We start from the raw sequence: 15,073 nt of genomic DNA, 5'->3' as shown, positions 1-15,073 counted from the left end.
CAGGTGCTGTCAACCTATCTCTCTCTCTCTCTCACACACACACACACACACACACACACACACACACACACACACACACACACACACGTCAAATAACATCACGACACGGTGGGACTTGAGTCATTACCACACCAATATGTGGATCCACGTGTGTGATAGTGACAGCTGAGTCTCGCGCTCTTCAGACTCGTGGATCGTAACAAACATGGAGGAAAACGGGGTAAATGTGAATCGTCTGTTTTGATTGGACAGAAACGTGTTCCGTATCACAAAGCACCTGCTGATCATCTCCATCACCATTTGCAACGCTTTGGATTTGGTCTGGAGGAGCATGCGTGTGTGTGTGAGGGTGTGTGTGAGGGATATGCCCCCCCCCCCCCACCCTGCTCTTACGGGGACATTCATTTTGTCTTTATCATCGTTCCTTATCTTAAAAGAGGAATAAAAGTGAAAGCAAAGCGTCCCGTTTTTCTCTGGAACCTCCCTCCTCCTCTTCCTCCTCTTCCCCCTGGCTGGCCCGGGGTTCCTTCATGGGGGCCACTGCAGTGTGAGCTATTTATGGTCTCCTCGGGAGGAAGAGGAGGAGGGGGGATGAAACAGGTCCCGCCTCTCTGGAGACATTTTCCCGTCGAGCTCACGGGGGCTCCTCCGCTCTCTCTCTCTCTCTCTCTCTCTCTCTCTCTCTCGCCCTATGGGGGACGCTTTCCGCCCCGGGGGGCCCTCCTCTTCCTGCGCTCCCATTGGCCCCCCGGCTGGCCTGTGGCGCGGTGACGTCACTCTCGCGCCGTCCCGTCCCACCCCCCGCTCTCCGCAGCGCTGAATGGAGCGCGCTGCCTGGTCTCCTCCACTCCAAAACAGCTCGGCACGGCACGGACAACATCCGAGGAATAGAGGAGCACACAACGGGGGGGATCGAGTGTGAGGACGCCAGCGAGAGCGGAGAAGGCCGCGGGTGAAGCATCACCACCACCACCACCACCACCATCATTCTCCTCCTACTTTTTCTCCTTAAGACAGGACGGGGGAGTGCGCCCACCGTGTTGCGGGTGTATGTGCAGGCGTTTGGATCAAGATGATGCAAAGTGCGGCGGTCCTACCGACAGAGAGTCCTGTAAAGAGTTTACCGGAGATCCTCGGAGTGCCATTGCAACGTAAGAGCTTTATACCCTCCTGTGTGTGTGTCATGGTCTAATCTGGAGCCTGCATGTTGGCTGGAGGAAGGAGAGGAGGAGAAGCAGAAGAACAAGCAGCTCCGGTCACATTTACCGACCACCGATCTGCGACTCGTTCTCCAACGCGTGCACAGAATGTCCAATTTATCTTTATTGATCTTTATTATTTCTTATTTCAAGCCAGCACTTTTCTATAACATCCGGTCTGGTCCTCTTCATCCTGCCGTCCTCATCTTCATCAGCTGTTAATTTGTAAACGAGGCTGCACGGTCCAGAGATCAGACAGGCTGTTGTCATCGCCCATCAGACAAACACACACTGACTTTGACTGACACTCGTTAGTGGGTCAGTGAAACACGCCTGCTACACTTTACACATCTGCACACACACACCCGCACACACACACATTTTATATTCACCTGCAGGGAGATTATTAATCCGGTATAATCGTTATTATCTTCATAATTTAGGGAATGTAAGATTATTTTTTATCTTCATCTCGTCGCGTTTTCTCCACATTTGAAGGCGAGAATTGCTCCTCTTCTTCTTCTTCCTCTTCCTCCTCCTCCTCCATTGGCGCATCTGCTCTTTATCTCCTCAGCGCGTTAATCCGTGCCAGGCCCTTTATAATCTGATGGTGCAATCAAGATACAAAGTGGAATTGGATACATTTCTACACTGACCTAATTATTCCAATGCTACAGATGGGCCCAGTCTAAACAGGATCCGTGTCAAAAAGAGATATAATCCAGAATAAAATTGGATGTTATGGGAGATTATCCGTGTTAATGAAACCTCAGGGACGAATTATTACCTGTGAATTATTACCTGGGATTTATCAACATTTGGTGCGATTATTTTCACGAGCCTGGCTTCTAATTTATACAATAATAATACAAAATAGGTTGATTTGTTCTGCAGAAACTAAAAGAGGCCATGTGGCGCCTGGAGTTCATGTTCTGGCCCCACTGAGTGAAAACAGCCTACGTGTGTGCTCGGTTTATGCTCTTTAATTTTATTAATCGAGGCAGATTAAGATGGGATGAATATCCTGCTACTCACTCACTCATTCATCCTTTCATTCATTTAAATCTGGATTATTATGAGGAGTTTAAATGTTGGATCGCGGATTGTGATCTGCTCAATTACATCAAACCCATCACATATATGGAACATTATAGTCTGGACCTTGAACGCCTCTGCATTATGTGGACAGCAAACGCGTTGGTTTGAATCTGCCCGTGAAGGCAGCACATGTAGATATGAGGAAGGAGAAGAAGAAGAAGCCCTCCTGCTGAGCACACGAGTTTTACTCTCTCTCTCTCACTCTCACTTTCACTCTCTCTTACACACACACACACACACACACACACACACACACACACACACACACACACACACACACACACACACACACACACACACACACACACACTGGACCTCTGCTTGTAGTTGCCAAGAGCTTGCTGCTTTCCTTTCAGCACCACCTCTCTCTTTACACACGACCCCGCTCAGGTCCCACGCGTTCCTCCAAATATTTAAAACGCATCATCATCATCATCACCACCACCACCATCATCATTTGTTCAGGCACTCAGAATAATTCAGATGAGCTTCCTCTTTATTCCCTCTGCTTGTGTCTTGAGCTGTGTGTGTGCAGGAATGTTGCTGTATTGATTCAGATGTGAGGTTTTCATGCTGCATTTATTCTACAAAGTAGTTTCTCATTCTTCAGCAAAACATTACATCGGTCTAAAGGTGTATTTTACTCCTGAACAATAGAAGATTTAAACGCATATACAATTTTGTATTTTTCGGAATCAAAGCAAAATAACAGAAAATATCAGGAATCATTTTAAACCTCTGTGCATGTTTATGTACACATCTGTTTGGACCAGATGATGTGATGAGGCTCGGTTCTTGTAAATAGACAGTACCAAGAAGAAAGTGTGTGTGTGTGTGTGTTCGTTTAATGCTGTGTTTAATCACGTTTCTTCGCCATTAATAGTTGAATATCACGCCCGTTTGACTGTTTCAATCTCATGGGGGTTTAAAGCGTAAAACTGTGGTTTTGATCTAAATATGATGCAAAAGCAGATTTCTCGGTCTCTCCTCAATAATCAAACATTTATTCACCGAGTACCAGTTCATTTCAATGTAAATAAAAAACTAAATGTTCTCTTTATAATACTCACGGCAGTAGCAATTAAAACAGACTGAGCTGTGGGATTTATCAATCATCATCATCGTCCTCATCACCACGGAGATGAAGATGTACATTTTGGAGTAACGTTTGACTTGACACTGCTTTATGAATTTATATTTCCGGTGTAAAATGTGCAGTTCAGTGTGTCCGAGCAGGAAATGGAGATATGAATGAATATACATTATTTTTATATTACTATTATTGTTTTTATTATTTTAATTGTATTTTTTTAAATTATTATACATACAAATCAAATTCCCTCCGGTCTGGAGCAGATTGACGCGCAGCTCTGGAGGTGTGAGGTGAAGCGGAAGTGCGAGTCTGCGCCGTAAAGCGAGCCGAGCGCTCCCGAGGCTCCACGAGGACACAAGCGGACAATTTAATTAAGAAAGAGAAAAAAATCGATGCGTTTGTCCCAAAGAGTCGCGCAGCTTCACTTTCAGCTGCGCGAACATCTGCAGGGAGAAACGGCGCAGTGTTTAGCAGCAGGAAGGCGCCAATAATAAGACTGTAAGATCTGATCATGTAACAAAGAAACATTTTAAAATATCCATGAAATTTAAAAATTACTTTTAATTCCATAATATTGTAGCTTTAAAAGATGATTTAAGCTTAATCAGTAAATACAGTAAATATCATGGGTTTATGTAGAGAAACATCCACCTTTAAATCCAATATCCGCAAAAAAATAAGAATAAAGAAACAAATAAAAATTAGAGAAATCTGGAGAATCTAGATGAGTTTATCGGTCGCTGTTTTCCTGAGTACCAGTGTTTGTTTGACCTTTTGTCAGAGTGAATAAATCCTCCGCTGCACTTGTTGTAGATTGTGACCTTGTGTTGTTTGTGTGTGTGTGTTCAGAGATCCCTCAGTGTGCCGGCTGCAGTCAGCACATCCTGGATAAGTTCATCCTGAAGGTGCTGGACAGACACTGGCACTCCAAGTGCCTGAAGTGTGCCGACTGTCACACTCCTCTGGCGGACAAATGCTTCTCCCGGGCAGGCAGCGTGTACTGCAAAGAGGACTTCTTCAAGTAAGGACACAGCTCACACGCACACACGCACACACACACACACACACACACACTCTGCTTCAAAAACACCATTCTGATCCAGATATTAGTTTGTTGCCTCGCCAAACTAATATCGGAGTTTGTCCTATAATGAAATCCAAAATAAGAGGAATATTTCACTTTTTTTTTTAGACATTTCTAGTATAGAAATGGAATTCAGCCACATCCTTTATTTTTTTTAAATGTCGGATATTGTGCTCGGCTTCACTGGAATAATTCCTGAAAGCGAAATATGATTAAATCAGCATGAATCTGTGTTCCGTTATTGCTCGACAGACAAATCTGCGCTTATTTTACTTCTCATCATTACAAAAAGTATTTTTGTTCTTATTTCTCCCGTCAAGTCAAGATCTCTTATTTTGAAAATACGTCTCATCTAAATAGCGTTTTGAGTTCTGTTGGATTTCCACAACGAAACATCAACACACTGAGACTGGGAAAATTCATAAACGCATGAATTCATTATATATCTATGTATTCCTCCTATTATAATTAGTACTTTGTATGAGGCATCAGTCTGCTGCTCCGTTATAAATGGACGTCATTATTCAGGCGTTACTCTGCTCGAGTCACCGTGCTGGATTATTTATCTCTGAATATTACCATATGTGCTGACTGGATTCATAATTTGCCTTCATAATTCACATAATTCACATTTTTAGAAGGCAGGTCTGTAACGTACACGAAATGTTCCCCCCCTTTCTTTCTTTCTTTCTTTCTTTCTTTCTTTCTTTCTTTCTTTCTTGCGGATTGGATTTCTGAGGCATTAAAGCAGAAAATTAAGTTTGACTTTGATCCGGCCCAGGATCAGCAGATCCAGGCTCCGGGCTTTTTGACTAAATCACGTTTGAAAGGTTTTAATGCTCCGAGCTTGAACGAGACCTCCAGAGCTCACAGAGTCTCACTGGGAGCTAACTGTATTAGCCCGGCCCTGGGGACTGAGTCTCTGCTGGACACCCCTGTGTGTGATGGGGACGGGATGTAGAGCGGCAGCACACACACACGTACACATTCACAATGAAACACACACAAATAACACAGACAGGCCGACACACTGCTGTATGTTTCCCAGCAGTGATTTGGGAGCTTCACCTTGCTCTGTTTTATTTCTGTGGCTGGAGTGTGTGTGATTTAGAGCCTCTCCTGAGTCACTCTTTTATTGGTCCTCCTCAGGGTGTGTTTACTGTGAGCACACCTCCTCCCCCTCCCTCCTCCTCCTCCTCTTCCTCCTCCTCCTCCATGCTCCTGGCAGTACTTCATCTGCTTCAAACACATAAACATGCAAACATGCACATGTAGACTCTCTCTCACTCACACACACACACACACACACACACACACACACACACACACACACACACACACACACACACACACGCTGCATTGATCCTCTCCATCCATCACCCTGAGGACAGGTCTATCGTTAACAGAAATGCATTCCAGTGCTGATTTTTCTCTCTACAACAGCTGGAGTTACTGCTAATACACACACTGTGCCGTTACTCTGGGCGCTGCAGATGAAGACAAAAACTGTCCCGTGTGTGAAATTTTAATCTTTACCTGTCTCACTGTGGTCATCAGTGGCTATAAACAGGAAGTGGTTGTGCTCCTGTGTGCTCTAATAGCAGCTCTGTTCCTGTTCTTCACCCGCAGGCGTTTTGGGACGAAATGTGCGTCGTGCCAGCAGGGGATCCCCCCCACGCAGGTCGTGAGGAAGGCCCAGGACTTTGTTTATCACCTCCACTGCTTTGCCTGCATCATGTGCAGCCGGCAGCTCGCCACCGGGGACGAGTTTTACCTCATGGAGGACGGGAGGCTGGTGTGCAAGGTGGATTATGAGACGGCCAAACAGAACGGTAAGAGTGTGTGTCCGCTTTGGGCCCAAATATCAAAGATAATGTTTGAATAAGCGGGAAATATGAGACTTTCCCTCTGGTTGATGTTGTGTATTATCAGCTAAATGCTTCTGCTGACCGCCTCTGGCTTGGTGCAGCCATTCACAGCGAGTGTGTTGTTTGGTTGTCTGGGTGTGTGTGTGTGCTGTGTGAAGCCATATTTCCTTTGCTTCTCTGCCTGCCTCTCTTTGGAGATTTCCATGCATCTCGGATTGATTATGTAAAGTGAGGCAATGCTCTTATATGGCGGCGCCCCAATAACTCCATTCCTCTGGCACTCTGAGCCGGGAGGAGATTTATGTTCTCTGCTGTGGCAGTGGGATAGTTGCACAAGGACAATAATACACTTCCATACGTGCTCATTCACTTCATTTAACACACATATTCCCCACGCAAGGCCAGTGGGTTGGGTGGGGTGGATGGGAAACTGCCTGTTACAGCCATGTGACAAATGACAGAGGAAGTCAAGTCACACATGTAATGGTGTTTTCAGATGATTCGGAGGCGGGGACCAAGCGACCAAGGACCACCATCACAGCCAAGCAGCTGGAGACCCTCAAAAGTGCCTACAAGAACTCGCCCAAGCCGGCCCGCCACGTCAGAGAGCAGCTGTCCTCTGAGACAGGGCTGGACATGAGGGTGGTGCAGGTAGAGACTTCACTCTCATCTCTTTGTTCACTCACCTTTGTTTCTGACCTGAGCACCATCTAAACCCTGCTCCCCCTCGCTTATGTTTATTGTTATTATTGTCTTTTTCAGGTGTGGTTTCAGAACAGACGAGCAAAGGAGAAGCGACTGAAGAAGGACGCGGGTCGACACCGCTGGTCTCAGTTTTATAAGAGTGTCAAACGCAACAGGGGCGGAGCTAAAGTGGAGAAGGAGAGCTCGGCCGACGACGCGGGACTCAGCGACAGTGAGCTGAGCTTCAGAGGTAACGTGGCGTCTCTAACAAACGACACATGTTTTGGTGCTGATGTGATAAAGGGAGCCAACAAGCTGCTGCTGCGTCGTCCTCAGGCAAATCCAAAATGGCGCCTTTGTTTGATATTTCCCTCACACCGCCGCCACATGGGCACAAACCTCGTAATGACAGAGCTTCCCAGAAAAGAGAAAGAGAGAGAGAGAGAGAGAGAGAGAAAGAAAGACGCTTAGTCAACGACATTCAAGATATCCCTGTCTCTTTTCTTTTTAATATTGTTATTTAATGTTCGGGAAGCCCGTTTTGGTCCGTCGTAAAAGCCTTCAAGACACTGTTAAACAGAAGGCCCCTTTTTATGAGAAATGAAAACTTGGTGACAGAAACTCTATAAGGCACGAGAGGCTTTTAGTCAATTAGAGGCAAAGTGCTCTGGGGCATTGTTGTTATCGCTGCCACCCAGGAGAGAGACTGACAGGGACACAAATATTTTTGCAGTAATTGCAGCACACACAGTTTTGTGTAGAGGAACGCTTCCTTTCAACTCAAATACTCACCAAAGTCCTGATTGGCTCACTCAGCTGCATGAGATCTGCGTATTGACGTCGTGATGAATCTCGCTTGGTAAAGAACAGCTAGGTAAATGTTGTTGTGTCTGAATGCTGAGTGTCCTTGTCTCTCTGTCTCCTCCGCAGACGACCAGGTGCTGTCCGACCTGGGCCACACCAACGGGCTCTACGGGAGCGTGGGCGACGTGACCAACAGCGCGGTGCTGAACGGCGGCTTCTCTTTAGACGCGGCGGGGCAGCCGTACCACGACATCCGGGCGGGAAGTCCCTACGGCCTCCCTCAGTCGCCCTCCTCCATCGCCTCCCTGCCGGGCCACACCCCTCTCCTAAACAACCTGGGCTTCAACATGGACAGTCTAGTGGCACAGGGGGGTCCTGGAGGGGTGGGACAGGCTCTCCGGGCCATGGCGGGCGGGCCCACCTCAGACCTTTCCACAGGTAGCAGTACAGGATACCCCGACTTCCCCACCAGCCCCGCCTCCTGGCTGGACGAAATGGACCATTCCCAGTTCTGAGCGAAACGGGGGACAAAAAGGCCGAAACAGACTCACAAAACCTCATGATCCGTCACCCTGCGAGACTGTTATGATTTGGGGTGAAGAGGAAGAAGAAGAAGGAGGAAGACGTGTGGTCCTGTCGCTTTACGGGAGGACAGCAGTGAAGAACACCTCCCTGCTCAGTGAGACGACTGGAGCAAAAAAACAAAACGTCCAGTCTTAAACGCTGTTTCATACCGTTTTTGTTATCGGCTGAGTTTGTTTTGTTGTCTCACCTCATCAAATTCAGACTGGACTTGTAGTTTCCATCATGAAGTTGAAGGATTATGCTCACAGGGGGGGAGGGGAGGTCAAAGTGTCTCCACCCCCCCCTCTCAGAATACAGATCACGTCACCACCTCCCCCCAACTGACAGCTATGATGTCATGGCTACAATCTAGACCAGAGTCCCTCTGTAGACGCCAGGAGGCACCTGCATGCTTCTGATCCATAGAGAGTAGGACCTTCTGCCTGACCATCTCAAAGCCTTTAACATTGGCATTGCACTTTACTCTCCTCTCCTCTCCTTTTTCTACGCGTACGGACAGAGAGAGAGGGAGAGAGAGGAGAGAGAGAGAGGGAGAGAAAGAGGGAGAGAGAGAGGAGAGACATAGGCACAAGGCAAAACGCAGTGTTTCACCAGGAGCAGGAATTTACAAGAACAGTGGCACAAGTGTGAATTTTGAACCCCCCAATGCTAATGTTTTGTAAACGTTGTTAGGAAGTAGGTGGCCTTTGGTCTGTCTGTCCGTCTGTCTGTCCGTCCGTCTTTAGAAGCTGATGTTTCCTCTGTTTGAGTGAGGGTGAACGGCGTTTGCTACTCAGCAGGTCTCTCTTCTATACTTATAGGTGCTTGACTTGGTCTGGTGTGTGTGCGTCTGTCTGAGAGCGGACGTGAGGCAGTGTTCAAACTCACCCTGGGAATCCAGACAGACCAGGTGAAGAAATGTAACTTAAACCGTCCTAGTAATGTATCAGACACCTTTATTAATTTATTTGTTTTGAATGCACAGGCGTATTAGGAGGAGAAGTCCACCACTCAGAGAAGAACACAAAATACTGACATCAGATATACCAACAAGTATTAAGAATTCCCCTGGGTAGCTTCAGTTGTCTGATCCAGGCTTTCCTTAGTAATCTACTGAATCCAGCAGAGCTTTAGCTTGGTCAGCCTCTTCTCCCGCCAGGATTACCACACACACACAGACACACACACACACACACACACAGACACACACACACACACACACAGTGTGTCCCTACTTTGCGGGCCAACGTTTCCAGCCAAGCAGGAAGGTGCGAAGAACTGTTTGAGGAACACAGGAAGCTCCAGCCCTCTTCTTGTTTTATATTATGAAAGAAGAAAAAAAAAACAATCCTAACCTTATCCACAGAATCATCTTCATTATCTTTATCAAAACAAATTTGCCAACTCCTTTTTTTTTACCGAGTGACAACAGCATCCTGACCTGGGAACCAGAAAGCAAATCAACAAAAAAAACACGACTGCATACACACACACATACACACACACACACACACATTTTGTTAAGTCTGTGTTGCCTCAGAAGTTTCCATCTTAATTGTTGTAAATTTTGTACAGTTTGAAAAACGTGTTGATCGTCTTGTTTCATGAGCTATTTATTATTATTGCCATGTGTCTTTGAAAAAGATGTAAAAGAGAGCACTGAATTTATTCATTTATGCCTTCTGTGTAATGGTATGAACTGTGTACAGTCAAATCTATATGAGGAAAATAAAGCGGAATTGTCTTTGGGTTACCTTTGGGTTGTGTTTGTCTTTAAAGCGGCTGCAGTGGTGAACGCTCCAGTGTAGATACTCCCAAGAAAAATATCTATTCTAGGTGTTTTTATTATTTTTGCCTTATCTAAACGCTCTTAGAGAGAGTTAACCCGCAAATTCATTTACCCATTGAGAGCATTTACCACACACTTAGGCCTCTATTCAATTGTGGAGATCCATTTAGTACCACCAACAGACAGTGGTCAGTCAGTTAACAGTGATTGATGCCGCTTTCCTCTCGGCCTCGGAGTGGAGGGGGTGTGACACGAAAGATACATGAAGAGAGAGAGAGGGAGAAAAAGAGGAGAAAATAAACATAAAACAAAGAGAGAAGCGGGCGGGCCGCGCTGGGCTGGGCTGTTGTTCCGCTGATCCTCTGATTAATAAAGAGAAACGGCGACAGATTGTGGCGTCAAATCTCTCCTTAATCCCTGAGCTGCTGCAGACTGCTTTGTGAAATATGGGCGAATACACTTTGTGGTCAGGCAAAGAGGGACTATGGCCCATATGCAGGCAGTTAGTTTATATGTCAATATATCAGGCTGCTAAATGGGCTGTTAGTGTGTTTTCTGTGTGTGCGCTTGCTCAGCCTTTGGTGTCCTAGCCGGGTTATTAGAACAGCTATGGTGCAGCCTAACTATGAGCGGTATTATAATGAAATTACACCGTAGCGTACATCTATATGAAACTCATTTGTATGCAACAAAGTGCAGCATTTGTCTGAGAGCGGGCCAACCTAACCCAAACTTAAGTGTTATCGATTCCTTTGTGTTTTTGCCATTCCTGTTGCATTATAAAAACAAAAAGCAAACAGTCAGCCTGGTTACAGTTTGCACGTTTGCATAAAACACCACAAATTGAGCTGATTTTTATTCAGGCATTGATTGGCTGGGTACGGGCATTAATGGATAGGCTCTAATAGTGCTGCCTTACAAAGATAAAGAGCCACACGGACAGTTAGGATAATTTACACGCCACTTACAGCACTAGTATACAAATAAATCTGTGGAAACTCCACCACTGTTGCTTTTGCGAAGATGACAAACACAAGCACAAATGCCATTATCATCGATCGCCGGGCTTTTATTACAAACTTCCTGAAGGAAACAGTTTTTTTTCCATCCGATGCAAAAGGGAATAAATTAACATGCAAAATAGATCGGACTCAGTTGGGCTTGAAAGTCAATCTTGCGGCATCAAGACAGGGCATTTTTCTCCCCAAACGACTCCCTCTTCCTCCCTGCAGTGAACAATGATCCGCAGGATGACGGAGTGAGTCTTAAAGACGTGCCGGAGTCACACAGAGGCCTCTCAATGACATCCTCAAGGTTGCGGGCTGGATGCTGCCTTAATGTGAGACGCGGTCTTTCCCCCCTCCACGGGAACGTGGCTGCAGATGTGAGATAGATGACAGGTAACCAAAGGAGGCGGGTTCACGACCCAGAGGATTCCATGACAAATACCCTGGTGATGATTGGTGTATTAGAGGCCTTGGACTCTGACATCCCTCCTCTAATACACCAGCGTCTTCATTGTTTGCTGCTTCAAAGCTGCGGCCTCCTGTGTCAGCGCACTCTTGTTCAGCCCTACAAACTACACATAAAGGGTTGGAGCAGAGCGTTGGAACACACACACACACGTTCTTGGACTCCAGTGAATGAATCTCTGTCATTAGTGGGAAGCTTTTATATAGAAGAGGGATTTGTGCTTACTACTGGATTCCCTGGCGTGTGTGTGTGGGGCTGGTGGAGACAGCGGGTTGACTAAGTGTCTTAGCTAGCAAGCTGTTGTATAATAGTTCAGCTAGCTTCTTTACAATTGGTACTAAAGCATATGTTCCCATACCGGGAGTCGAACCCGGGCCACCTGGGTGAAAACCAGGAATCCTAACCGCTAGACCATATGGGAGATATACAAAAGAAATTATATACTAGATACTCTAACTACACAGTAATTATATACTGTTGGTTAAATAATCAATAATGCTTCAGGAATGCATGATGTTATTGTGTTTTGTATGTAAAGGTTGTCTGTAAAGTAAAGCTTTACATTCATGTGGTGGAGAGAAACATTTCCACCAGATTTTCAGGAAATGAAAACACCTGAGAAGTTTCAGTACTTGAGTAAATGTGTGTTGTCCCCTTTCACATCAGATATATGAGTATATGAAGGATGTTGGGCCTTGAGGGTCTGTGGATCTGTGGGTCTGTGCTCTGCAGAGGGATGGAGATGCAGTGTCAAAAGAGAAAAGCTCAGAGGAAAATTGAAGCCCCATAATGGAAGCATAATGGGCTTAGTGTCAGAGTCTTGCAGACGAGCCGGGGGGGAAGCACGGCTGCCGTCACCCTCTCTTACCTCAAGCCAGCGTAACGGGGTTTAGGAAATGCCGAGGAGACAACACTCGGCCTCAAACAGGCTTTAGAGATACACCGACGGCCTAATGGCTGCATGCGGACGGAATGCATAACAATAAGATGGCCACTGTTGTCTCTTTGTGGGATTGTAGCGCATCGTGTCCCAGACTCAGGCTGAATACCCAAAAGGTTTCCGACCTCTCGCGCAGGACGCCTTCTACGCTTCCTTCTCAAAATGCATGAAGGGAGATGGAGGAGATTTCATTGAGGGACGCTCCAGCGCTGCACTCTCCAAAAGTGATGATACTTTTGCAAGAATATTTACTGGGCCTCTTCTCCCATGTGACTTGTGAAGGAGGGAAGCACAGGACATGGATGCAGATATGGACGTCTCATAAAAACAATTGGATTCCCCTCATGTATCCCATCGCTCACTCGCATTTCAATTCACTACAACAGCTGTCAAAACAAAAATTGAATTTGAAGTGAAGTCCTGGTGATGACTACAAATGCTTGGAAGTCCATTTATTTCTGTCACAGACTTGATTGACTGATGTGTCACAAGCAGACATGTTTGGGACGGTTAGGAGGCCTTGAGTTTAAGTACAGAGAAGTAAAGTACAGTAAAATCTCCCAATACATCCATGAAGTGAAGGCCAAGGCTGAAATGCAGATGGAAAAGTTAAGTTTAGTTTTTAAAGGTTCATTCCCATTTTGCAGCCATTTCATATTCTAACCGCTAGACCATAGGTCTTCAACAGGGGGTCCGCAACCCCTAGGGGGTCCGTGGATGTACTGTAGGGGAGTCGCGAAATTTGTGATTGATAAGACAATTTATTTTTTATATTTCTATTATTTAAATTTTAAACAAATGTTTTTCCCCGCAAATTTTAATGTCTTTAAATTCACCTTAACGTGGATCCAACATGGGGCAAATTGGGGAATATTGACAAAATTCTGAAAAAGTTGACCCCGCAGTCATCATTTTGTAAAACTACAGAAAACTTGAAAAGCCCAAATATTGGATAAGGAAGGAGTGAGAGAACTACATTTTCAGACACAGCCAGGGGGTTGACTAGGTGTCAGCTGTTGACTAAGCTAGCTACTTAACAATTGGTACTAAAGGTTATTTTCCCATACCGGGAGTCGAACCCGGGCCACCTGGGTGAAAACCAGGAATCCTAACCGCTAGACCATATGGGAGATATAGAAGTTACCTTTGTACTAGATACTCTGTAACTACACTGGAGCCAGGGGGTTGTCTAAGTGTCTTAGCTAGCTGTATAATAGTTCAGCTAGCTACTTTACAATTTGTACTACAGCTTACATTCCCATACCGGGAGTCGAACCCGGGTCACCTGGGTGAAAACCAGGAATCCTAACCGCTAGACCATTTGGGAGATACAAAGTTATCTTTGTACTAGATACTCTGTAACTACACTGGAGCCAGGGGGTTGTCTAGGTGTCTTAACTAGCTGTATAATAGTTCAGCTAGCTACTTTACAATTTGTACTACAGCTTACATTCCCATACCGGGAGTCGAACCCGGGTCACCTGGGTGAAAACCAGGAATCCTAACCGCTAGACCATATGGGAGATACAAAAGTTATCTTTGTACTAGATACTCTGTAACTACACTGGAGCCAGGGGGTTGTCTAGGTGTCTTAACTAGCTGTATAATAGTTCAGCTAGCTACTTTACAATTTGTACTACAGCTTACATTCCCATACCGGGAGTCGAACCCGGGTCACCTGGGTGAAAACCAGGAAACCTAACCGCTAGACCATATGGGAGATATATAACTAATTTATATACTAGATTCTCTGTAACTACACTAACTATATACTGTTGGTTAAATAATCAATAATGCTACAGGAATGGACGATATTATTGTGTTTTGTTTGTAAAGGTTTTTTTGTAAAGTGAAGCTGCAATGGCATCAATTGGTGTGTATTTGGGGCAAACCTGAGAATATTGACAAAATTCTGAAAAAGTTGACCTCGCGGTCATCATTTTGTAAAACTGGAGAAAACTTGAAAAACCCATATCTTGGACAAGGAAGGAGTGAGAGAGCTAACATTTCATACACAGCATCCAGGTTGAATGGCATCAATTGGTGTTAATTTGGAAAAAGTTGACCCCCTGGTCGTCGTTTAGTAAAACTAGAGAAAACTTCTTGGACATGGAAGGAGTGAGAGAGCTAACATTTCTACTAACAATTCTCTTTTTCCCTTCATCGCACGGCAATATATCTCCCATATGGTCTAGTGGTTAGGATTCCTGGTTTTCACCCAGGTGGCCCGGGTTCGACTCCCGGTGTGGGAATGAAAGCTGAATTATATTATACAGTAGCTAGCTGAAAATATTATAGACCAGCTTCCTGGCTTAGACTGTTAGTCACTGTGCATGTCAATTTCAGATATCATCTTTACATAACTTCCCAAACTCAAGAGTACCTTTTTAATGTAAAAAAAGAAAGAAAGAGAAACTTGTGTTGGGGCGTTTGTGATGTTGGTTGCAGGAAGAGAGAAACAAAAGAACAAACAGGAA

The 15,073-nt window shown here is 45.3% G+C and overlaps 1 protein-coding gene and 6 non-coding genes across 7 annotated transcripts; 2 read left to right on the top strand and 5 right to left on the bottom strand.

The window, feature by feature from the left end:
- Window positions 1-998: 998 nt before the first annotated feature.
- Window positions 999-9,617, top strand: lhx4 (LIM homeobox 4). The gene is made up of 6 exons (XM_076153644.1): window positions 999-1,151; window positions 4,240-4,411; window positions 6,104-6,306; window positions 6,839-6,993; window positions 7,105-7,276; window positions 7,957-9,617. The coding sequence occupies exons 1-6, from the start codon at window positions 1,073-1,075 to the stop codon at window positions 8,343-8,345; spliced, it is 1,170 nt and encodes a 389-aa protein (XP_076009759.1). The 5' UTR covers window positions 999-1,072; the 3' UTR covers window positions 8,346-9,617.
- A 2,388-nt stretch (window positions 9,618-12,005) lies between these two features.
- Window positions 12,006-12,077, bottom strand: trnae-uuc (transfer RNA glutamic acid (anticodon UUC)). Its single transcript has one exon. It is a non-coding gene; the product is annotated as a tRNA-Glu (tRNA).
- Window positions 12,078-13,654: 1,577 nt separating this feature from the next.
- trnae-uuc (transfer RNA glutamic acid (anticodon UUC)) lies at window positions 13,655-13,726 on the bottom strand. The gene has a single exon. It is a non-coding gene; the product is annotated as a tRNA-Glu (tRNA).
- A 125-nt stretch (window positions 13,727-13,851) lies between these two features.
- trnae-uuc (transfer RNA glutamic acid (anticodon UUC)) lies at window positions 13,852-13,923 on the bottom strand. Its single transcript has one exon. It is a non-coding gene; the product is annotated as a tRNA-Glu (tRNA).
- A 124-nt stretch (window positions 13,924-14,047) lies between these two features.
- Window positions 14,048-14,119, bottom strand: trnae-uuc (transfer RNA glutamic acid (anticodon UUC)). The gene has a single exon. It is a non-coding gene; the product is annotated as a tRNA-Glu (tRNA).
- A 125-nt stretch (window positions 14,120-14,244) lies between these two features.
- Window positions 14,245-14,316, bottom strand: trnae-uuc (transfer RNA glutamic acid (anticodon UUC)). Its single transcript has one exon. It is a non-coding gene; the product is annotated as a tRNA-Glu (tRNA).
- A 460-nt stretch (window positions 14,317-14,776) lies between these two features.
- Window positions 14,777-14,848, top strand: trnae-uuc (transfer RNA glutamic acid (anticodon UUC)). Its single transcript has one exon. It is a non-coding gene; the product is annotated as a tRNA-Glu (tRNA).
- Window positions 14,849-15,073: the final 225 nt, after the last annotated feature.

The sequence above is a fragment of the Genypterus blacodes genome, unplaced genomic scaffold (genome assembly GCF_046128005.1).
Source record: "Genypterus blacodes isolate CSIRO-AG114 ecotype Tasmania unplaced genomic scaffold, CSIRO-AGI_Gbla_v1 ptg000058l_1, whole genome shotgun sequence".
Lineage (NCBI taxonomy): Eukaryota > Metazoa > Chordata > Actinopteri > Ophidiiformes > Ophidiidae > Genypterus > Genypterus blacodes.
The sequence above is the reverse complement of the archived record's forward strand: the minus strand, read 5'-3'. Positions and strand labels throughout refer to the sequence as shown.

Bases quoted from the DNA above. Each gene is read 5' to 3' on its own strand.
- lhx4 (XM_076153644.1), top strand. From the start codon at position 1,073: ATGATGCAAAGTGCGGCGGTCCTACCGACAGAGAGTCCTGTAAAGAGT. The intron at 6,307-6,838 runs GTAAGAGTGTGT...TGGTGTTTTCAG, and splicing joins TGAGACGGCCAAACAGAACG to ATGATTCGGAGGCGGGGACC. The intron at 7,277-7,956 runs GTAACGTGGCGT...TCTCCTCCGCAG, and splicing joins CAGTGAGCTGAGCTTCAGAG to ACGACCAGGTGCTGTCCGAC.